This window comes from Sitophilus oryzae, unplaced genomic scaffold, assembly GCF_002938485.1.
Source record: "Sitophilus oryzae breed Bouriz unplaced genomic scaffold, Soryzae_2.0 scaffold_488_pilon_pilon, whole genome shotgun sequence".
NCBI lineage: Eukaryota > Metazoa > Arthropoda > Insecta > Coleoptera > Curculionidae > Sitophilus > Sitophilus oryzae.
The window spans coordinates 781,028-804,528 of NW_022147071.1; the positions used below are offsets into that span (position 1 = coordinate 781,028).

At 31.6% G+C, this 23,501-nt stretch overlaps 2 protein-coding genes across 5 annotated transcripts; one reads left to right on the forward strand and one right to left on the reverse strand.

Annotated features, from left to right (window-relative positions):
- Positions 1-956, forward strand: LOC115886384. Of its 2 annotated transcripts, none has more exons than XM_030905503.1 (2): positions 1-115; positions 175-949. In XM_030905503.1, the coding sequence occupies exons 1-2, from the start codon at positions 104-106 to the stop codon at positions 904-906; spliced, it is 744 nt and encodes a 247-aa protein (XP_030761363.1). In that variant the 5' UTR covers positions 1-103; the 3' UTR covers positions 907-949. The 2 variants fall into 2 exon arrangements, with proteins under 2 accessions (XP_030761363.1, XP_030761364.1); XM_030905504.1 differs by having other exon boundaries at positions 12-119; positions 175-956.
- Positions 957-1,036: 80 nt separating this feature from the next.
- LOC115886383 (uncharacterized protein PF11_0213) lies at positions 1,037-16,424 on the reverse strand. 3 transcript variants are annotated; one of them, XM_030905499.1, is made up of 13 exons: positions 16,349-16,424; positions 11,256-11,548; positions 11,053-11,205; positions 10,930-10,998; positions 10,677-10,868; positions 7,517-10,352; positions 7,202-7,398; positions 6,490-6,763; positions 4,700-4,837; positions 4,438-4,625; positions 3,030-3,178; positions 2,773-2,910; positions 1,037-1,442 (listed from the first exon to the last, which is right to left on the reverse strand). In XM_030905499.1, the coding sequence occupies exons 3-13, from the start codon at positions 11,186-11,188 to the stop codon at positions 1,146-1,148; spliced, it is 4,614 nt and encodes a 1,537-aa protein (XP_030761359.1). In that variant the 5' UTR covers positions 11,189-11,205; positions 11,256-11,548; positions 16,349-16,424; the 3' UTR covers positions 1,037-1,145. The 3 variants fall into 3 exon arrangements, with proteins under 3 accessions (XP_030761359.1, XP_030761361.1, XP_030761362.1); XM_030905501.1 differs by lacking the exon at positions 16,349-16,424 and adding an exon at positions 11,608-11,655; XM_030905502.1 differs by lacking the exon at positions 16,349-16,424 and having other exon boundaries at positions 11,256-11,614.
- Positions 16,425-23,501: the final 7,077 nt, after the last annotated feature.

A 23,501-nucleotide genomic window follows, 5' to 3' on the forward strand; every position in this document is an offset into this window, starting at 1 on the left:
TTAGACATTAAGTCATTTTATTTTAATGACAGCGTCAAAATACCTAATTAGAGTGTTATAAAAATCATCGTGTCAGTTTAAAAAAGTTCTTTATCTGATTAAAATGAACAAAGTGGTAGGTACGCGATAATTTTGTCCTACTATTTTAAAAAATAACCTTTACTTATCTTCTAGACATCTAAAAAAGCCTTTCCTAAAGCCCCAAAAAAGTCTTACGCCAAAGGACAGAAAAGAAAATACGAAAAGGACAATTTCAACTCGCCGAAAAATAAGAAAATGAAGAAAGGCAGACAGCCTAAGCAAAAATCGAATAGATATTTGAACGAATATGCTGAATATGAGTCGAGCAGAGTGGATTTGAGGAAAATACAGCCACATCTTCAGAGAATACCATCAGAAAGTTCAGTTATCTACGTTAAAACTTATCCGAATTGCGATAACATCCCTGTCATCGATTTAACTAAAAGTTCTCATAGCATCTTGTACACGGCAATGAACTCAAAGAGTTTTCCCAGCAGCACGTCACTGAAGTTGATTTATAAATCGAAAAATTTCACTAACAGAATTAACAGGCCTTATTCTTCATCTCTACTAGCATTACCTTTTAAAAAGAGTGTTGAATCTTGTACCAATAATAAAAGTTTGACAAATTTGACCAAATGTAGCAAGGAAAGACTGGCAATCTTGGACATTCCTCCAGCTTACTTTGATGAAGATACTGATGGAAGTGAGTATGCTTTTCATGATTTATCTAAAGCAGATTTGAACGAAGAAGACAAAACTATCGTGGATAGTGTTGTTAATAGGGAAGATGTTCATGATCCAGCTTACAGTTTGGAGACCAAGCAACCTATTGAGAATATGTGTAAGATGTATGGGGTGGGTTCCGGAGATAGATTTGATTGATTTGTGTCGATATTTCTTAATAAAAATAAAGAATTTATTTTTTATAAATCCGATATTTTTCTACTTTCAGATTAGGTACAGGGTGTCCCACAATAAACAGGGTGTCCCACATTAAAATTAAAAGACAGCATTTAATTATTTGCTAGGCATTTAAAACCTGTAATAAAAATACGTTCTTCTAAATATATTTATCAAAAATAAAATATATTCTCTATCATACATAAAACCTTCACAGCATATCAAATCAGATCATTAGAATGGACTTTCCAGCTCAGATAGAAATTGCTCAAAAACAATTCAGACTTGAGCAAGCTCTCTATACCACATTTCACGTTATTTTCCAAAAGAATTTCCAGTTGCCTTACTATTTCTTCGTTTCCTTTGACACAGTCCGAAGTCAGCAATCGTTTGACTTTACTGATTTCTCTCTGAGTGAGTTTCTCAGTGGCAAAAGAAAATTTATTTATGTCCGATGGAAATACACCCATCCATTTTGCTTTTGGTATGGTTAGAAATTCGGAAACATGGGCGTTTGCCTAAAAAAAAGATTCTATGAACTCAATAATTTGTAAACACTTATGACACTTAAGGCACAAGAAAAATCGGAACCATGTGATATAATGAAAAAAAATTACTTTTTACAGAAATAATATACAGAATGTCTCTTGAATAAGTACTAGTATTTTAACAGGTAGTATAGTCTATAAAATGAATAACTTTGAATTTTGACCGTTATTTTTTACCAACATGGCAAATATAAAAGCCCTCTATCCAAAAAGTTACTGATATTCTTTAAAATGAGTGCCTGATCGAATCAGATAGGTAACTCTTTTTACTTTCGTAAAATAGAAAAGGAAAATAATAAAACAGGTGGCAGTTCTTCCTCTTCTTGCAAAAATCAACGCAAAATGTCATAATTGACAAAAATAAAATGTCATCAGCCTTTGACATTTCTAAATATCAGACCAATGCCGTCTCTAATAGAACAGCCTCAGACCGAGATGTATGACGTCACGCTAGTTAGATACCACGGATTAATAAATATGTTGTAGAATACACGGAAAACATAATTATTCCTCGTATTTTTGGTTTGTATTTTAAAAATGATATAGTTTACATGAAATATACATAATATACAGTTAATAAATACAATATATATACCTATTTATAGTAATAAATACTTTGACAAATAAACTATGAACCATACAAATGCATCAAATGTTTTACAATATACAAATAATGAATAGGTACATAAGATAATGGGTAATATGTAAAATATATTTTAAATTTTGGTTTTTGAAAATCGATCTAATTTAACAAAAATATTCAATATCTACTAATAATGATGTATTATTATTTGCATTCACAAAATTTATATGTATATTTTGCAAGCATCAATGTTTGAAAAATTATATTTGCAAATAATACAATATCATAGAAAAAAAGGCGTCAGCGATGGCTATGAAATAAAAATCGCTGTCATTTTATATGTAAAATTATTCTAAAATTTTTTGTTATAGCTAACGTTTATAGCCTTCATCAGTGTCATATGAAAAAAATAGTGTCGAATATAATCCTAAAAATTACATATACGAGGAATAATTATGTTTTTCATCATTCTACAACATAATTAATCCGTAGTATCTAACTAGCGTGACGTCATAAATCTCGCTCCGGGGCTGTTCTATTAGAGACGGCATCAGTATGGCTGCAATTTGCTAACCTAATAAAATTAACACTAGAAAAGACCGCGGGAACTGTCAAATTCAAAGTTATTCGTTTCACAGACTATATAATAAGATCCTGGAACACGAGCATAAGTTTTTTGACACCCTGTATATATTTATTTTTTAGAGAATTACTTACAATGGAACCAAATCTGTAATTCAACATGATTGCAATTCCGTCAGGATCGGCATCGACTAAAATAAACACTGGAACATACATAACCATCCAGAGTTTTTTAAGGAACAATTGTGTGTTTAAATCTGGAAAACCTTTACCCTAGAACAAATTAAAAACAACTGTTTTTTTATTATTAATATACAAAAACAAACAAACTATTTTTAAAGACCGCTATGTAAATAATAAAAACACAGACAATTAGCACGTTAAAAACTTACAGATATTAATATAAAGGGTCTCGTCAACTTATTGGGTAAATTTTCTTCCAGTAATTTATGAAAAATCGATTCTTTTTCGACAACCAAAATGAAATAGGCCGAAGATTGGATTTCTGAGATTTCCAAAGTGTTCTGAGGTATGGAAGTTCCTAAATATAACAGAACATATTTATTTGTTTTGAGCCAAAATATACAAACCAAATGTAAATACACTGTTTTGTAATTTTTTATAATTTTTTATAAATTTGTAATCTATACTAATATATAAAATCCATAAGTGACTGACTCACTGATTAATCACGATTTTGCTCAAACCACTCAACGTAAGAAGCTCAATTTTGGCATACAGGTTGATTTTAAGGTCTAAAGGTTCGATAAGAAGGGATTTTTGAAATTCCAGTGCCAAGAGGGTGAAACCACCTCTCAAATATTACAATATTTTTTTATTTAAAAAACGGTCAAGTTTCCGAAAAAACGCTTAAACACGTATATTTTATTTTGTTTTTTTACATATTTTAAGATTTTTTAAAAATGTATACAGGGTGTTTCGAAAAATCTAGTCATTGATTAATCACGATCCTGCTTAAAGCGCTTGACGTAAAAAACTGATTTTTGGAAAACGGATTGACTTTAGGGTGTAGAGGTTCGATAAGAAGGGATTTTTCGAAAGTCGAAATCTAAGGGGGTGAAACCACCCCTCAAATATTGAAATATGTTTTATTTAAAAACCGGTGAGTTTTTCGGAAAAACTCTTAAACACGTATATTTTCTTTAGTTGTTTTACATATTTTAAGATTTTTTAAAAATTTATACAGGGTGTTTCATAAAACATGACCATTGAGTAATCACGATTCTGCTTAAACTGCTTGACGTTTAAAGTTGATTTTTGGCAAACGGATTGCCTGTGGAGTGTAGAGGTTCGATAAGGAGGGGTTTCACGAATCTCAAATTCCAAGAGGGTGAAAACGCCCCTCAAATATTACAATATTTGTTATTTAAAAAACGGTTAGTCTTTCGGGAAAACGCATAATTTATTTTGGGTTTTTACATATTTTGAAGTTTTTTAAAAAATCATACAAGGTGTTCCAAAAAATTGGGTAATTGATTAACCACGATTCTGCTTAAACTGCTTGACGTAAAAGGCTTGTTTTTGGCAAACGGATTTTTCGAAAGTCAAATTCCAACGAGATGTAACTACCCCTCGAAGTTATATAATAATATCGCCATATTGTTTTTTCTCATGCTGACATAAATGTGAGAAAATTTTATCCAGTTTGTATGTTAATGGAAATTCTTGCTTTGCTTTATCATCACCATTACAAATGATTAATTCGACGCGAACGAAGTCGCGAATACAGGCTAATTTTTAATAAAAAAAAATACTTGATATTATTAATAAATAAATTACCTGGTACATTACAATTAACTATTTCACCATCCTTCATGATCAACTTCAAATCACCGTAAACCAAACCTTTTTGAGCTGTGACGTTTAAAGACCACAATCCAACGTTCAACATTCTACTGATATCTTTCAAAGCACGGTCAGTATACTCTTGTTTTTGTATTAATGTCTTTAGTTGATAATATATTTCTCTAAAGATTATTAGAGGAATTAAAATTTTTTAATAAAAAATTTTATTCTATATTTTTTTTAAGTAAGCAGGTACCTTTTGGTTAACTTGGTGTTCGTTTCAAGCAGATGTTTAATCTTTCTTAAAAGAAAAAGTATGATGTTAAATTTAGTTTGACTACGAGGTAGGCCATACGAGACTGTGGCATTGACTGGATTATCTCTCATTTGATACCTGTAAGAAAAATAGCATTCATTTTGAGAAAAATGCATTCCCAAGTAGCATTTTCACGACTTGCGACCACATGTTTACTAAACACAACGTTGGATTAGTTACAAAAAATAGTTAGCTCCCTACCTTGGGTATTAAAATAAATTTAAACGTTTTTATAACGTTGTGCCGACGTTCGACTAGTACTACAGGAAAGTAGAAGCTTCTGCGACGTCGAATAAACGTTGTCTTGTAACCTTTTTTGCTTAAGTGATCTTTAAGTGATTCGGACAACGTAGTTACAACGTTGGACAATATAGAGTTTTCCGACGTCAGTTTCAGGACCTATTCCAACGTTATGCAAACGTCGTCTGTTTTACTAATTCCAACGTTGTTTAGATTTCCTTATTCTTACGTTGGTAGGACGTCGAGTCACTACTTTTTTGCAACTGTATTGAACCATAACCTTAAATCTTAAATTTTCACTTCATTGTTCTGTTCAGTCAGACAGTTCAGTGCTGTTTTTGTTTTTATAAAAAAAAACTTAATTAAAATGGGACATAGGAAAGATACATATAAAACTAAATTTAAATATACATCGACATATATTACCGATAGTTTATCTACTCCCTCGTTTATTTAGATTATAGAGGGCGGCACAAGCTAGACTCTAGGATGACTAAATTAGGCAATCTTGCGACTAGTGTACTACCTGTTAAGGCCGAACTGCGACTTTATTAGTCCAGTATGCGACTACTCGAACTACTCCATCTTAATCTCCAAAATAACAAAGTGAAAGCCGCCATGTTGTTAAATAAGAAAATGTTTCGTTCCTAAAATAGCAATTCCTGCTTTTTTTGAATACATTAACTTGAAATATTTGACCCTAAAAAACACGCGGAAACAATTTTTTCGGCTGCGAATAAATTATTCTCATTTTACTAAAAAAAAATTCAAGAAAATTTTAAAACTTCTCTAATTTTAAGGCCCATTAGTATTTTTCAAAGTAGAAACAATACATTTATCAATAAAGTTGTTTGCGTTTAACTGTTTTACCTTGGGTAACGAGTTACAGAGTCGGTTAAAGGGTTTCAATAATTATGATCTTCAAACATCCTCCAACTTAAATACTTTTGTTTTGTTTTCCTTCACTGCCATCTGACATATGTCTCTAACTAAATCATAAAAATAATATTTTTACTATAATTATCCCAATTTAGGATAAAACGCGACTTAGACGCCATATTAGTTTTGTATTTCTGTGAATTAGGATTTTAAACAACGTTGCAGTTTGTACTAAATTAGGCTGCTAGCCAACGTCGGTATCCAACGTCGTTTCGACCCAAAAATTATTCTCCAAACTAGTGCACAGACTAGGGTTGGCACGAGGTTGTGCCGACGTTGCGCCCCGACGTTTGGTCGCGTGACACAACGTTGTCCCGACGTCCAAATGCTGCTTGGGTTCTTCATAAACAATTTTGTTTGTTTTATGATTTTTAGGACTTTTGATATGGTAAAGTATAAATGGCATTAACCATTTGAAAGAATGCATTTTTCATGAAATGTCGACAATAAAAAAGATTTTCCTCTTGTAAAAATACAGTTTTTTTTATTTGCATAAAAATAAAAATTTGCATATACAGTAAGACCCACCCTGTATAAATGTTATACTATACCTTCCGTCCTTAAAAATACAATTCGAAATGTGCTCCCTGGGCATAACGAAATGGGGATTATTACCCTTTTCAAAGTCATTCAAAACATCCCCTAAAATATCTTTAATTGATCTGATAATATCTTCGGGATTGGGATCTTTGGGAATCTCGTCTTCTAATTTCGAGAACAACAGAGATTTATCCTTTGATAATTTATTAATGCCTTGCCTAAGAAGTTGTTCGGCTTCCGATAATTTGCCTGATCCGGTAGATAAGACATCGGATTTGCTGTCATCTAGAGAGAAAAAAAAACAAATTCTTTAAAATTCTAATATATCAATATACCTAGTTATCTTATAACTTTTAATAATATTACTTAATTAAAATATATATTTTAATTGACCAAGAAATACAAAATTGAGAGACAGTTGTATGTTTTTAATGTTTACCAATGTACGGGGTGTTCAATTTTTTGTGTGTTTTACGGGGTTTTTCGTTTTTGAGTTAAGGTACAAAGGTGCGGTTTATTTACATCAGTATGCTATTTTACGAGTTATCGCCGATTTCTTTTTAAATATTTCTCCTTTCTTATGGCCCTGTATTTACTTATGAGCACCAGTCAAGGTAAAAGATAACTGTCAAATGAAGTTGTCATTTCAGAAATTTATCTATTTAGTGCTTTATTATTATTATTAAAAAGACACACGCTCAGCTTGGGACACCCTGTAGGTACCTGTTTTGTAAGAAGTTGGTGTGCATTCAAATTCATCTTGGCCACTAGATTCAGATGATATCACGCCACTCTCTTGACTAAACTGAGATAAATACTCAAATATTTTCTGATTCTCTTTAATTTTCTTTTTGGTTGATTTCTTATCTTTTTTCAGTCTGTTTTTCACCTTGAATATTTTCATATGTCCCTTTCTGTATCTAAAACAAACATTTGAAAAAAAAATCATAATCACTATTTCTTTTTGACATCCCCCTATAGCCCTAAGCTAGACTTGGTCTACATCTCTATATCTCTGATCTAAACAATATATCTTACCTTTTTATGTATGCACAGGAAGTAAATTTTATCGATCTATCACCATCGTTATTTCTGCCAATTGGTGATAATAAAATTTCATTTTGATCTTCTACAAGGCTTTTCAACAAATTATCTTTATACAAAACACTATCTTCAGTAATATTACAATACTTAAACGTTGTTATTTTGTCTTTATTTTTTATATCAGCATTCTCAGTTTGGGTTAAAAGCTGTGAGTTTTCACAAATACTTTCACTATTGAGGATGTCACCATCACAAACTGTATTTAAGCTTGCCAAAACATCAAAATTTCCAGTAATATTTTCATTCGCTGATAACAAAGAAACATTTTTCGAATTTTTAACTTTCTGATGTTCAAACTTTGTTTCAGATGTACGAATTTTATTATTGCAGCTTGTATTAACCCCGTCATGGGTCAGGAAATTATTTATTCTTTCTACATCCCAGGGTAAATCTGATTTTAGTATATCTTTCACCATTTCATTTAGTTTATTATTTTCTTGAATAAGTTCATAAATATAATCTCTGCTTTTTGCATTAATATCGTCATTATTTGTAGTAGGAATACTGAAAACATTAAGGTTTTTGGATCTGTCGTTGCTATGAAGCATTTTTTGGCTATAATGAAAATCTTCAAACTTTTTTAATGTTTTTGTGCGATTATTTTTTTCAATATTAAGTTTTTTATTTTTACTTGTACCATTAGATTGTATTGGATTCTCCCCTGAAGACAAAACCATAAGGTTTCTGATATATTTACCATCGTTTTCAAGTTTTGGTTTAAAAGATTCAACTGCTTTTGATTTTCTGGCCAATTCTTGAGCTTCATCTTGGTTTTGGTTTCTTAAATGATTAATTTTGTCTCTACCTTGAGTTGATGCTGTATCAAGCAGTTGACTGTTAAGATTTGTCATTGAACTTGACTGTAAACCCGCAAATTCTTTTAGTCTTTCTTTTAAATTTTTAGTTTTGTCGTTATTTTCTTTTTCATCTCTTTCAAGCTTTGTGTTTTTGTTTTGAAACTTTTTGCTTTCTTCTTTTAATTGCTTAGTTTCTGGTACAATTTCTTCTGCCAATCTATTATTACTAATTGTATATTTACTTATATTTGTACTGTTTTTATCTGGAATTTCTTCGACATTCTTTGTTATTTTCTGAACATCAAATTTAAATTTAGACCAATCATATCTTTCAGAAGCCTTTTTGGTCAAAACTTCACCAGGATGTTTAGTAATTCTAGAAATATTCCTTTCTGCTAATTTTTGAGAATTATTAAGTAAAAGATTTTCATAATTTGAAGAATTCAAGACAGTAGATCGTTTTAAAGATGTAGGTGTATCCAGTGACAATGGTTCACTAAAACTAGATAGCTTTCTTTTACTAGTTTCATATTTATTGAGTTTTTCTGATACACCAAATGATGTAATTTCAGAAAATCCTATTTTTACAGAGTTTTCTGGCTGTTTTTTGTTACCAACCTCATATTTCTGGCTTTCCAAAATTGGTGGATGCATTTCAGAATAATTTTCACTCAATATCTTTTGTAAATAATCCATATAAACAAAGGAGTCTATAGAGTTGGGTTCAAAAAATCCTTCACTAGACACAACATTTTTTTCAGAATTTCTGTTAGAATTAGCTTCAATATTTCCATGAATTTCTATTTTATGACTAATATTCTTATCAAATCCAATATTTCTTAGAATTTTAGAACTACTATTAGATGCACCATCATTTTTCGTTTCTTTTAAAAAATGTTGTGAATGACTCAATATTTTTTCTGATTCAACATTATTTTTCTTGCATATTTTATCACTATTTTCATAATTTTTCTTAGTTTGGCTTGGATTGGTGTTTGTGGGATGCATTTCAGAATGTTTTTTTCTTAGCATTCTTTGTGAATAATCATTATAAACAAACGAGCTTCTCGATTGTGGCTCAAAAAATTCCTTACTAGAATTTTTGTTAGAATTATCTTCCATATTTTCAATTTTACTGCTAATATTCGTATCAAAACCAATATTCTTTACAATCTTAGAAGAACTACTATTAGATGCATCATCATTTTTCGTTTCTTTCAAAAAACTTTGTGTGTGACTCAATATTTTTTCTGATTGAACAACATTTTTTCTGTATATGTTTTGACTGTCTGCATCCAATTTTTTTGTTTGGTTTGATTTAAGGTTGGTGATAACAGAGTCAATGTTTTTAATCGACTTTAAAAATGTTTCTGAATTATCAGTTTCTGTATTCATAAAAATAGGTTCTTTATTAAATAATATAGTTTTTTCTTCATTTTCTTTATTAGTATTTATATTTTTATAACGCCCTATTTGTCTGGCTTGAAGTACTTCAAGAAATGAGTTACTATATGATTTATCCTGTTCTTCCCTCATTTTTACATTTGTTTTATTTTTATTATCTTCAAAAATAGAAGATCTACTTGAAAAAACGATCTCACTATTTATATTTTCAGAAATTTTTCTGTTCTGATCTATAGACTTTTTATTAAAAATATTTTCCCTTATATTTTTGTTGCTTTTTGTGTTATCTATCTTATTTTGCGTGTTTATGATTATATTTTCTTTCGTATTAAATCTAATGTCACCCAGTGGCTCATTTTTTATTCCCGTTAGTCCAAAATGACTTTCAGAATTATTTCTAACATTTTTAAAATCAAAATATTGTTTAGACTTTACTTGTGTGTTATTTTTAAAACTTAAAACTTTCTGTTTATGATCTATAATCTTTTTCTTCTTGAAATATCTATCTAAACTATTTGTTTGTTTGCTATTTGACTTTTTTGATATTTTATTTTGGCTGCACAACTTAACTAAAATTAAATAAAATTATAAAATATAAAATTGTCTATTGGAACCCAACTATGCAGTGCACTAAATACCGTATGATACAAGCAAGTGGGTCAAATTAAGGCGAAGGTGCCTGGCGATAAGCCCAATGATAATTCTTATTTCTAATATTAAACTAAACTCATATAAAAATAAAAACACAAAAAAATTGACACGTAACTTCGTCCTAATTTGAGCCACTCTGTATTTATTACTGCCTTTGAGATCCCAACGGTGGGATTAGAATCTTGTATACCCGATATATTTCCAAAAAAATGATTATTTTAAATATAGAACTTTGTACTTACCCTTTTTTAAACTACCTTCAAAATTGGCAAAATATTTCTCAAAACTGGTGTTTTTGTGGCTAATGTGTTCCTTTCTGTGCAACCCTTCTTTGGTTATTTCTAGCCCTTTTAATAAATCCTTTTCCTTGAAACCATCTCTAATAATTTCAATCCCTTTTAACAAATCTGATGATTTATTTTTCTCAGAACTTTCTAAAATGTTAATAAAACGTTTAATCATTTTATTGAGACACTCTATAGATAAATACTATACCTGTATAATTTTTAATATCTACAGATGAGGATTGATTTTCACTACATGCTTTATTCCTTTCTGAACTCTCTAAAACGTATTTTTTTATTAAAATATTATTGAGACACTGTGTATACATCATACCTGCATTACTTTTCTTATTCTCAGGAACGCTGCTATTTGAAAATGACAATTGTTTGCTTAAATTCAACTTATGTTCACTACCTTCAAAATAATTATCGAGAAACTCACTTAATCTGTTTGTATTATTTGAATTCATTTTCGCTTAATATATACCTAAAACTGTGCTTAAATAGTTTTCTACGGCATTTTTAATGAAAACTTACCTGGAAATTATTAAATCCATACAAAAAATAAAGTTTTTTAAACCCTATTACTACGAAAACATACCTGTAATTAAGCAAAAAATTAAATAAACTGAATCTGTCATAAAAATCTGGCAGTGATTTCAAAGCACACTTTAAGCGCTCTAAATTTTTTGTGTTTATTGGGTTGCATAAGGTCAGAACGTTGAAAGCCTTATTGACGAAATAGTGAACTCGCTGGGATATGTTTAATGTTCCTTAATTCAAATAGGTGGTTTCCTTTAATTAAAAAGCAGTTTTCCAAGATCGAAACACTAAAAATAGTCACAATTATTAGTAAAACGTCTTGTAATTAGTAATATTAATATAATACGGCGTGAAATAAAGAGTATATCTCGAAAAGCACCTGACAGGATACTGAATCAATCTTACACAGGCGATAGGTACCCTGTAACGAGTACTTAGAGTTGGAAAAAAATGTTTTTATATATATTATGAACGGAAAGAGTATTATTGATGATTGAAAGAGGATGTATCTGAGATGGAGAACGTTTTATTAAAAATAATCGCGTGTTATTATGGTGGTTAAAGAAAAGGAAAAGTTTTGCTTATTCTTGTTTTCTTAATAACTGTTTAAACTCGTGGGAATTGAGATATATATAAAAGTATACAAGGTGTTTTCTAAATAATGAGACAGCAGCAATTATTATACAGGACGAATAAAATGTAATTAAATAAATTTTATGCCAAGTCGGTAGCCGTACTATTCTTTTCTCAAAGCAACTTACAACACTTTTGACCCCTCCCTCCCCTGTATCATCGTCGAAAAGCAAGAATCTTATGTTTAGTGGCCAAGAGGACATACTATAACTGACTATACAGGGTGTCCCAGAAATAAACGTGTGCAAGTTTTTTAATGGGTAGCAAGTTTCCGAAAAAACGCTTAAACACGTATATTTTATTTTGTTTTTTTACATATTTTAAGATTTTTTAAAAATATATACAGGGTGTTTCATAAAATATGACCATTGAGTAATCATGATAATTCGACGGGAACGAAGTCGCGGGTACACGCTAGTAAATAAATAAATAAATAAAAAACACGTAATCTGAAACTGTTCGTATATTCTTGAAAATTATATAATAACTTAATTACGTTTATATAATGCGAGTTATAAACATATCAGGCTCTCGCCACGCGATACCTCAACAGAACAATCTCGGCAAATTGCCAATAATTAATATCAATTATCCCCCTCGTACTTTTATGGATTCCTGCTTGTTTTAAGCGCGATCATCGGCCAAAGATATGCTCCCAATTAGCAGCTCAATGTTCTTAATAGCGTTGAATTATCCGATAATTAGCGGGAGAGCTAAACGAACTGCCACATATATTTTTCCCGAGCGCTGCAAACGAAATCTATTAGCGCTATATTAATAAAGATAATATACAGGGTGGACGTAGTAGAACGCTCATTATTTCTCCCAGAGATATAGAGTGCGGTGGCTGATGCCATGTTCAAGATAATTCTTTATTTGTTTGAGGTTAATTTGGTCTTTTGTCCTATTGTTATTGAAAATGTTTAAGTTTACTACGAGATTAGTTTGGCAAATGTTCTAAATTTTGTGTTTTTTTTTTTGAATTTATAGACTGATATAAACATATAGATAGGCTTTTGCGTTCTTGCTAATTTAATTCTTCTGTTGTCCCAAAATTGTAAAAATAAGCCTTTAATTACCTACCTTATTTTTACAACACGGTATCAGTAGTAGTCCTCTTCTTTATGCCCATTCTAACAAAAAAATTAGATAGAAACAGTTAGTTTATTTTAAAATCGACGAAATACCAGAATACCATAATACCAGATGTATTAATATCTAATAATTATGATATTAATAACAGTGTGCTTTGGAAAAAAGTTGCTTTTGACGTAATAGTATAAACGCCAAATTGTTATTAGATCAACATTTTGATAGTCTAGCAGCGTTTTTATCTTTTGACTGCTTTTTCAAAATTTGAATTATCGTTTCTTGTTCACTGTTATTAATATCTTAATTATTAGATATTAATACATCTGGTATTATGGTATTCTGGTCTTTCGTCGATTTTAAAATCAACTAACTGTTTTTATCTTATTTTTTGTTAGAATGGGCATAATCAAGAGGGCTACGGATACCGTATTGTAAAAATAAGGTAATTCAGAGCTTATTTTTTGGTATTTATTATAATTTTGCTAATATCTTCGGTTTGAAAGAAGATATCAAGATGTGGTTTTTGCTGTATACCGACTTGGAAGTTTTATTGTGCGTGGAAGAGAACGATGGAAAGATCAGCACAAAGAAACTTGGGGACGAAATAGGAATAGATCACACTGCAGCGTTTCGAATTTTGAAACGACATAAATACTATTACTTCAAATATGAAAAGCACCAAAAGTTACGAGATGGGGACGAAATACGACGGCAGGCGTTTTGTTTTGATATGATGGAGACAGCAAACACGGATAGGAAATTTTTAAAAAACATATGTTTCACTGACGAATGCACGTTTACCTTAAATAATGAACCCAATGTTCAAAATTATCGATATTGGAACAAAGAAAACCAACACAGGTTTGTCGAAACAAGGACGCGATATCCACAGAAAGTAAATGTTTGGGCAGGGATATTCGGTCACAATATTATCGGGCCATTATTTCTTACGCGAAGTTTAAATGCAGAATATTATTTGGAACTACTCGAAAATCATATTTTACCTGCTTTACATGATGCCGCTAGGGAAAACCAGGAAGTTTGGTACCAAATGGATGGCTGCCCGGCACATATTACCCTGGCTGTACGGGAATATTTAGACAATAGTTTTAGGCCTAAATCATACAGTGGCCTAAATCATACAGTAAATTGGCCAGCAAGGTCTCCTGATATTTCGCCAAATGATTTATTTCTCTGAAGCCATTTAAAAAACAGGATATACAAGGATAAAAAATACTCAAATCTAGACGAGTTAAAAAATGCTATTTCTGCCAAATGAAATAGAATTTCAGTTTACCAACTAGCGAATGTAAGAAGAGAATTTTATGATCGCCTGGGTTATTGTCTAGCAGTCGATAGAGGAATATTTGAACATCTTCTTAAATCCTAAATTTCTAACAATTTAATAGTACCTAAATTAATAAGTTATTGAATATTGTAATAATACTATAATTAACCTTGTAATTGATTATTTTATTTTACTTTAATTCATATTAATTTGTCTTTATAAATACATCTTTAGGATTTCCGATGTAGAAACGAGTTTTCAATAATAATAATAAAGCACTAAATAGGTAAATTTCTGAAATGACAACTTCATTTGACAGTTATCTTTTACCTTGACTGGTGCTCATAAGTAAATACAGGGCCATAAGAAAGGAGAAATATTTTAAAAGAAATCGGCGAAAACTCGTAAACGAGCTAATCAAAAATATCTAACGTTATTCTTTTGAATGTGGGTTTTAGTGCTCTTCAATAAACCTAAATAGAATTATTCTCTAAAATAATTAGGGAAGCCAATAATTGACCCCATTAAAATTTACATGGGATTTCCTATGTCCAGTCCGACGATGCAACACCCGGTATAAATAAATCAAAATTAAAATAATTGGACTTAGTGTGATTTGATTGTAAACCGACGATATATTGAATTATAAAAGACATGAAAATTTTAATATATTGTATTTACGTAACTCTACACACTTTTAAATATACGTACATTGAAAATATAATCAAAACTGAAGCGACATCTTTGTCTTATCTAGTGCCAATAAATAAAATACAAGAAGCCTATCCTCGGTTTCTATAGCCCAGCGCATACATATGTATATATTCGCGGACGCACGGCGATCTCCGAGAGCAACAAGAAGTCGTTCTTTATGAAGATGGCAATTTTCTGCATGCCCTCCACATATAAATATCTTCGCATACGCGAGCGTATTAAGAGTATAGACCCCAGGCGTAAAGTGGTGGTCGAATATTTACCGATAACTGAGAATAACGTCTTGAAATTTATGCCAGCGTCTTGTTATAGGATCGAAGACAGTTAACATGATCGCTATTAGCAGTTTGCACGATCGACGACACGCCAGAAACTTTTTTTTTTTATTATTATTTAAGAGTATATTACGCTGTACTTTCGGGTTGCTCTCAGGGGTCGGGTGCGGATCTGGGGCCGAAGGGAATACACACACACCGGAAAAGTCTAGGGATATTACAATTTTATCCAGCCATCGCACAGTGCTTCGAACATATGGCTCTAGAGGACTCTTTTATTGCAGGCAATTTATTCAAACTAGGTTTATTTGACACAAATGATGAGTACTCTATTGTACTAAATGATGATGTTCTTAGTCCCACGTTTTTGAATAAAAATGTTGGAGCTGTGTTCCATCTAAGGAAATAATAATGTATAGTATGAAAACGGTGTAAGTATTAAATAAATCCCTGTGATAAAAAAGAATTGAAATAACATTAGAACATGATTCCTACAATATAAGCCTAATATAAGATAAAAATGTTTTTCTTTAATGAAAAATAAATATTAATGTTATATTTAATTTAAAAAAACTTAAGATACTATCAATTTACTTTAGGACAAAAAAATGCATAGATCGTACTACTATGATTCAGAAGAATCACTGCTGACAGAATCTTCCAAATTTATAGTATCCAAATCACAGGTAGATGAAGTATCCTCACATATAAGATATTTCTGTACATCATTTTCTAATATGTTACTTTTTCACGTTGTTACTGTTCTTTTTGTTGGTATGAGGGGTTCGGATCTTAATAGTTACCTCTTTAATATCCATATATTATTTTTTCCTTTTCTTGGGTGTGAGGTTTTATAATAAATTGAAAGATGGAAACTTTTTTTATGCGACGTTTCGCTCCAACATAGTGGGCTTTTTCAGGCACAAAAATATTCAATAAATACGATATGTTTTGATATGTTTTTTTAAATGCCTTTTTGAAGTTTGAAAACGTAAAATTTTTATACCCATTTAAGAATCATCTTAAAAAATAAATAAAAACTAAACAATCACGAACTTGTTTAGAAATAAATTTAAAGTACATACCTTGTGTTTAACAATATCCATAGTGGCTTTCAATTAAGTACGTACCGTTTAACTCCATAATATACAGAACTACTATGAATTTTATTCTTTTCACTGATAAGATAACGATCGCAAAATTTATTTTTAGTGAAAATATTTGCTAACAAAAAACGCTGTTTATGAAAAATAATATACAGGATGGTTGAACATTGCTATAAGTATAAAATTACATATTTAGATATTAGTAAATTTTAACTTTTTTTCGATTTTTGTCCATGGGACGAAGCACTGTGCATCGTCAGTAATTTTATTATTTGCATTTCTGATATAATAAAATTAAAATAAACAAATAGTTTACAGGACGTATTGGAAATAAAAATGCGAAATTTACCGAATTTTTCAAATTTACCTTGATATCTATTGAATTCAAAAAAATACACACATTTTTTTTTTATTCTAAACTGTGAATTAAAAAAAAAGATAAAACCATTTTTACTTAATAAAGTGTGTGGCCTCCTCTACTGTTCATTAGAACCCTACATCGTCTCTCCATGCTCCTGATCAGGTTGTCGATCTCTTCCTGAGGTACAGCCTGCCACGCTGCATGCACGGCCCGAACCAGATCCCTACGAGTTTCACGAGGCATACCCATTGTCAAAATTCTTCTTTGGACCGCGTCCCATACGTGCTCGATGGGGTTGAGGTCAGGAGATTGTGCCGGCCAGGGTAAGATGTTTAATTGATGAGCATTGATAAACTCACTTACCACTCTGGCTGTACGAATTAAATCACGATATGTATCGTGATTTAATTCTTGAGCCTGTCGTGTTACCATATGCCAATGATTTTGGGAGAAACTTCATTCTCATGCATGACAATGCACGGCCTCATACAGCCAGAGTCTGATTCACATGATTTCGGTTAGAAACCTTTCAAGAAAAACGAGATCGGTTTTTCGGCCCTAACTGGACTCCTCCCCAGACCATAACTCTTCCATCTTGATAAGGGTGCACTTCCTGAACATGATCCAGCCGAATAAGATTTCCCGGTTCTCTCCATACCCTAAGCCTTCTCGAATCCGGATGAATTCCAAAGCGTGACTCATCCGTGAAAAGAACATTGGCCCATTGTTCATTCGACCACTGAACGTGATCTTGAGCCCACAAATATCGTACCTCTCGATTTCCTCTCGTTAAGGGTTGAGCTCTCCAGGGGAGTCTGCTTCTTAAGTTGACCTCTCTTAATCTATTGCGAACAGTGTCAGGACTAACGGTTACATTATGTGTTTCCTGAATAATTAAACTATGCTCTGGTGCTGTACTGGTAGCTCTGGTCGACGTCGAGCATTCAATTGTAAAAAATGATCTTGCTGAGGGGTAGTAATGCGATGTCGCCCTGTGTGCCTTTCAACAACATCACCACTTTCATGGTAGCGTGCACTTAATCGCGATATTACACTTTACGTTGTATTTAATGCTCTAGCTACGTCGATTTGGCACATTCCAGCTTCGAGCATACCCATGGCCCTTAGCATTTCGTCTCTGTTAAGATGTCTACGCTCCATAACGTCTACGTTTAATACTAAACAGAGTTATTTGAATGAATTCTGGCCAGCTATCATAAAAACATAGCCGGTACAGGTTAAATTTGAACAATTGATGCTAGGTGCTTTTTATACATTTGACAAAAAATGCACTTCTGCAAATATCCCAAATTTAGAAATAACTAGTGTGACTACTTCGTTTCAATCGAAGTAGAAAGAATCGGCCTACAAATATGTGGTTGTTTATTCAAAACATTTATTTTTAACTGAAATATCAAAACTTCAATCTATTTCCGTATTGTAACGGAATTTTGAATTATGTCTTTATTTTCGAGAAAATTTAGTCCAAACGTGAGGAATATTTTGTTGATGTTTGACCATCAAAATCTTAAAAATAAAGAAGTTATCTAAGTGCTACAATACGGATATACTATAGTCCTTTACCTTTAATTTCCTTCTTCATTTGTGTTATATCTAGCCAGTTTTCCATAAAACGTTAAATGCCAAACGCTTATTTTGCTACTTGTTCTGAAATGCATCTTGTGATTTTTTAGTTGCTCCTTTTCTTATTAGATCGTTTGCTCTTTTATTACCTAGAACGTGTCTTAATTTTATTGTACTTAAGATTTTCAAATATATTTTTTTTAATCTCAACTGCTTTTTAGCTCTCAAATGCTTTGATTCTTGACTATGTAATTTCCAAACACAATGGGCATATCCAATTCCTCCCTACAAGCCTGGTGTATTAATCAGCTGGCAAACTCCCGCATTAAATCCGATTGTTAAAAATCCACAATCACGAATAAAAAACGACAAAACCGACGAGCGACGTCTGCATATCGCAAAATTAACGAGAAAGGCCAAATTGGCGGTTGCCGGCCGTTGGTCAGATATCGCTAACACGCTGGCCGCGTGTTAATTTCCAAGTTTTAGCGTGAACAGTTAAAATTAATATGCATATACGTATAACACAAGATAGAGCGGTGTTCTCTGATCAAGTCCAGTATGCCACACGAGAGAGAGACTGGACATTGGGTTAGTTTACATCTTTGAATATAAAGATTAATGAAGGAGTAAAATACTCTACGTGTATTAAGAAGGTAATAATCCTATAATATAAATATATAACATAGAAAAGGTGCCCGGTGGCGTAGCTATATATGTATACAGCTCTCGTCTACCAATCTCAAGGTTGAGGGTTCGAATTCTACAGCCGGCATATCATCAGCCGACTATTTTTATTAAAATAAAAATAGTTTGGGTACCTAGGTCGACTCAGCCTTAAATGAGTACTTGGGATTCACAATCCTGAGGTAATAATAGGCAGTTGAAGCGTAGTGCTAGCCACATTACCTTCCTGGTATACCGAACGGCTCTAGCATAGCAACCTGTACCTTGCTACTCCCAAGGCGTTAAACGCTATATACTGGAGCTATTATTATTACATATAGTATAGAAAAATGCCGGAAAATGATAATTTTTCGCTATTATTTTTTACACAGTTTAAAATGCCTTAGAAAGATAGTAATCATAGTAATAAAATTATGAAAGTTTGAGTATTTGAAGAAAATTTGATGAATAATTCAGAATATAGACACCTTTAAAGGCTAGACGTAGGAAAACTGCACATCGCACAATGCTTTAACACAAATGCAATAACTAAGAGAGACCGTAAGAGAATAGAGTGGATACGACAAAAGGCCCATCAGGTAATAGATGTCATCCACAGAGTCAAATCCCTGAAATGGCAATGGGCAGGACACCTGTAAGATTGATTTAAAATTTTGCTAATTTTTTTGAGCTTCTTTTGTGGTTTTGTTTATAGGTAGTAAATCTACAAGGAGATGAGATTGAGATAATTGAGAATGGTCAAAAGACGATGGGTGGTCAATAAATCTCTAGAATAGTGGAGAAACTCATCAGAAGAAAGACGAACAAATTCATAGAAGAACATTCGCCAAAATTCACGGCTGAACTAATAAGAAAAGGCAGAAAGACAGTCAAAGTTTTAACGGGTCTACTAAAAGACATTGTAAGCTATATTTCATATAATTAAATTTTTGACCATACATTTTCGAGGATACGTTAACCGTTACATTTAGTTATAGCCAATTCTGATCTTTCTTGATTAATTTCAATTGGATTGCATGGTATTCTTATTCTATTATGATTTATCAAACTTATAAAAAGTTAGAATATATTACTAAACGGTTCCTTACAATTTACATTACACAAACTAAATCTTCAAAAATAATATCACTGCATACACTTTAAGTTATTTTAGAAAATGTTCAAAAAATCCGCCATTGTTTTGAGTTGCATCTTTTTAAAACTGAATTACTACCTATTCTCATAGAAGGACCGGTCGACTTAATTAAACTTCTCTCGTACCGCCACTAAAAAAAATCTAAAATGGATAGGTCAGGTGATTGAGGAGGCCCACACAATTGGTCCACCTCTTTCTATCCCTGAGTTTGCATAATTATGATATAAATAATTTTTAACATTTCTTTCATTATGAGGGGGAGGGGGGGGGGAGGAACCACTCTAAAAATTCATATTTACAATTTTTGTTTATTTTAAATTACAAAGTTTGGATGTGACAGCTTCACATTTATGAGAGCAAAGACGATTAAACTTGTTTCCATGGCTAACTAAGTGAAATTGTTTAAAAATGATAAGAATTGGCTATAACTCTGTAATTTTTCGAAGAAAACATATTATAGCTTATATCGCTAAAAAGCTTAAAAAATGGCGCTTTTTATAACTATGGTTTCCATTAAAAAATAACATATGTTTGTGTCATATGTCAAAAATGACAGGCTTTAAAAGAAAACGGGAGGCACAGTCTCATAAATGATGTGATTATCTACAATTTTTATCTGAAAACTTTTTGTCTAAAATAGCTTATAATGGAGTTAGGGACAATTTTTAAAATAGCCGAAATTTGTTTTTTTCGAAATATCTAGTAAGCTTTGGAGTTTTTCAAAAATCTGAAAGGCGCATATTTATGACCCCACAAAACTGCAATTCTTTCCCCATTTAACCGACTCTCTATCTCCAGTAGTTTCCGAGATACCCATAGAGAACATCGTAGGAAACTCACCCTGTATAAAAGTGGGCAACGCTGTGTGTGATTAAGCTTGACCGGCTTAATCACGTGACTAAAGGTTTACTTGCTATGAACTGTAAATAGACATTGGGATTGCAGCATTGCAACTAATATCTAGTCTAGTTAATATCTGTGTGTAAAATATAAACTTACAACAACTATAGTCTGTGAAACGAATAACTTTGAATTTGACAGTTCCCGCGGGCTTTTCTAGTGTTAATTTTATTAGGTTAGCAACTTGCGGCCATGGTGACGCAATGCCGTCACTAATAGAACAGCCTCGGAACGAGATTTATGACGTCACGCTAGTTAGAATAAATAAATATATATCGTAGGCGTACAGCGAAAATCCACTAAGTCACATTTTTGGTTGAATTGGATTAAACACACCACTATGTCCAGTTTTTCACGGTCTTTAACATGAAAAACCCATTAAGTCCAATTTCGGCATCCTTATATTATATTATAAGGATTTTTGGATTATATTCGACACTATTTTTTTCATATGACACAACACTGATGAAGGCTATAATGTTAGCCGAAACGTTTTTTTTAAACAAAAAATGAAAAACCAAATGAAAACTTAATCAGCGTTTTTCCCGAACCTAAATCCCAAGAAAATCAAAAATTTTAGAACAGTTTTACATATAAAATGACAGCGATTTTTATTTCATAGCCATCGCTGACGCCTTTTTTTCTATGATATTGTATTGTTTGCAAATATAATTTTTCGAACATTGATACTTGCAAAATATGCATAAAAATTTTGTGAATGTAAATTAATACAGCACTATTAGTAGATATTGAATGTTTTTTGTTAAATTAGATCGATTTTCAAACCCCCAAATTTAAAGTATATTTTACATTTTACCCATTATCTTATGTATCTATTCATTATTTGTATATCGTAAAACATTTGCTGCATTTGTATGGTTCATAGTTTATTTGCCAAAGTTATTTATTACTATAAATAGGTATATATATTGTATTTATTAACTGTGTATTATGTATATTTCATGTAAACTATATCATTTTTAAATACAAACCAAAAATACGAGGAATAATTATGTTTTCCATGTATTCTACAACATATTTATTAATCCGTAGTATCTAACTAGCGTGACGTCATAAATCTCGCTCCGAGGCTGTTCTATTATAGACGCCATTGGTCTGATATTTAGAAATGTCAAAAGCTAATGACATTTTACTTTTGACAATTATGTCATTTCGTGTTGATTTTTGCACGAAGAGGAAAAACTGTCACTTGTTTTATTATTTTCCTTTTCTATTTCACGAAAGTAAAAAGAGTTACCTATCTGATTCGTTCAGGCCAAAGTCCAGGCACTCAATTCATTAAGAATATCAGTAACTTTTTTGATAGAGGGATTTTATATTTGCCATGTTGGTAAAAAATAACGGTCAAAATTCAAAGTTATTCATTTTATAGACTATACTAGATAAAACATTAAAACTAGTTTTGAATTAGTTCCTTTATTTATGCTATTACTATGATAGACGCACAACTTTACTTAGACGATGTAAACTTAGACACCTTAATAGAACCGTATCTTTCTCGTATGGTGTGACGTGATGTTTAAAAGTTAAAATCATAAAGTGTTAAATAAAAATGACTGGGTCACGTTTCACACCGTACACATATAATAATCTTGTTGATTTTTCGAGTGGGATCACGAACCTCGACCCGATCGCGTTCAAGATCAAACGAATCATTTAACAGCACCACACCGGTGAAAATTTCACTGATGCGAATAGCGCTTTTCCGCACTTAAACCGGAGTTATTTCGCTATACAAGATATTAAAATAATTATACCGTTTATGGTGTATAAACCTTTGGCGGATATCCAAATAATTTGAATGTTCCGGTAAGGTTGACCATTAAATAGTTTTTTGTCTTTGAAGCTGTCTATACTAACTATAAAATTAAAAAATGTTGATGTTCATTTATTGAAAGTTGTTAGAAATTGAACTGATATTTTATACCTCCATATGTATAAAAAATAAAAAAAGCAAATGTAAAATAGCATATTCCTGGAGCTTACCTATTGAGGTCTCACAATGTAAATTCACCTGAAATATCCATTTAGTTTGTTCATCTCATTCAACTATTCAAAGGAATGGATATTTTTTGTTGTAATAACAGTAGTGAATAAAAGTGTTACTAAAACGAATTTTAAGTTTTACACTAACCATTTACACTGATTTGCTTTGACCTGACATAAACATAGTTTCAGGATCTTCAACAACAAAAAAAATTGTACTAAATAAGACCCTGTTGCTTTGATATGCCTGAGAGTATTGAAAAATATGCAATAAAATATGTCATCAAGATCACCGATGTGTCCAGAATCTTGATTGTTTAAATAGAGTTAAAAACTTAAAAAATAAAAAAAAACTTTCTTCAGTAGTAGAAAAACAGTCGCACACACAATTGAAGAATCGAAATGAAAGGCATCTGTCTGCAAGTGTAAGAAATGGCTACAAGGAAGAAAATATTCAA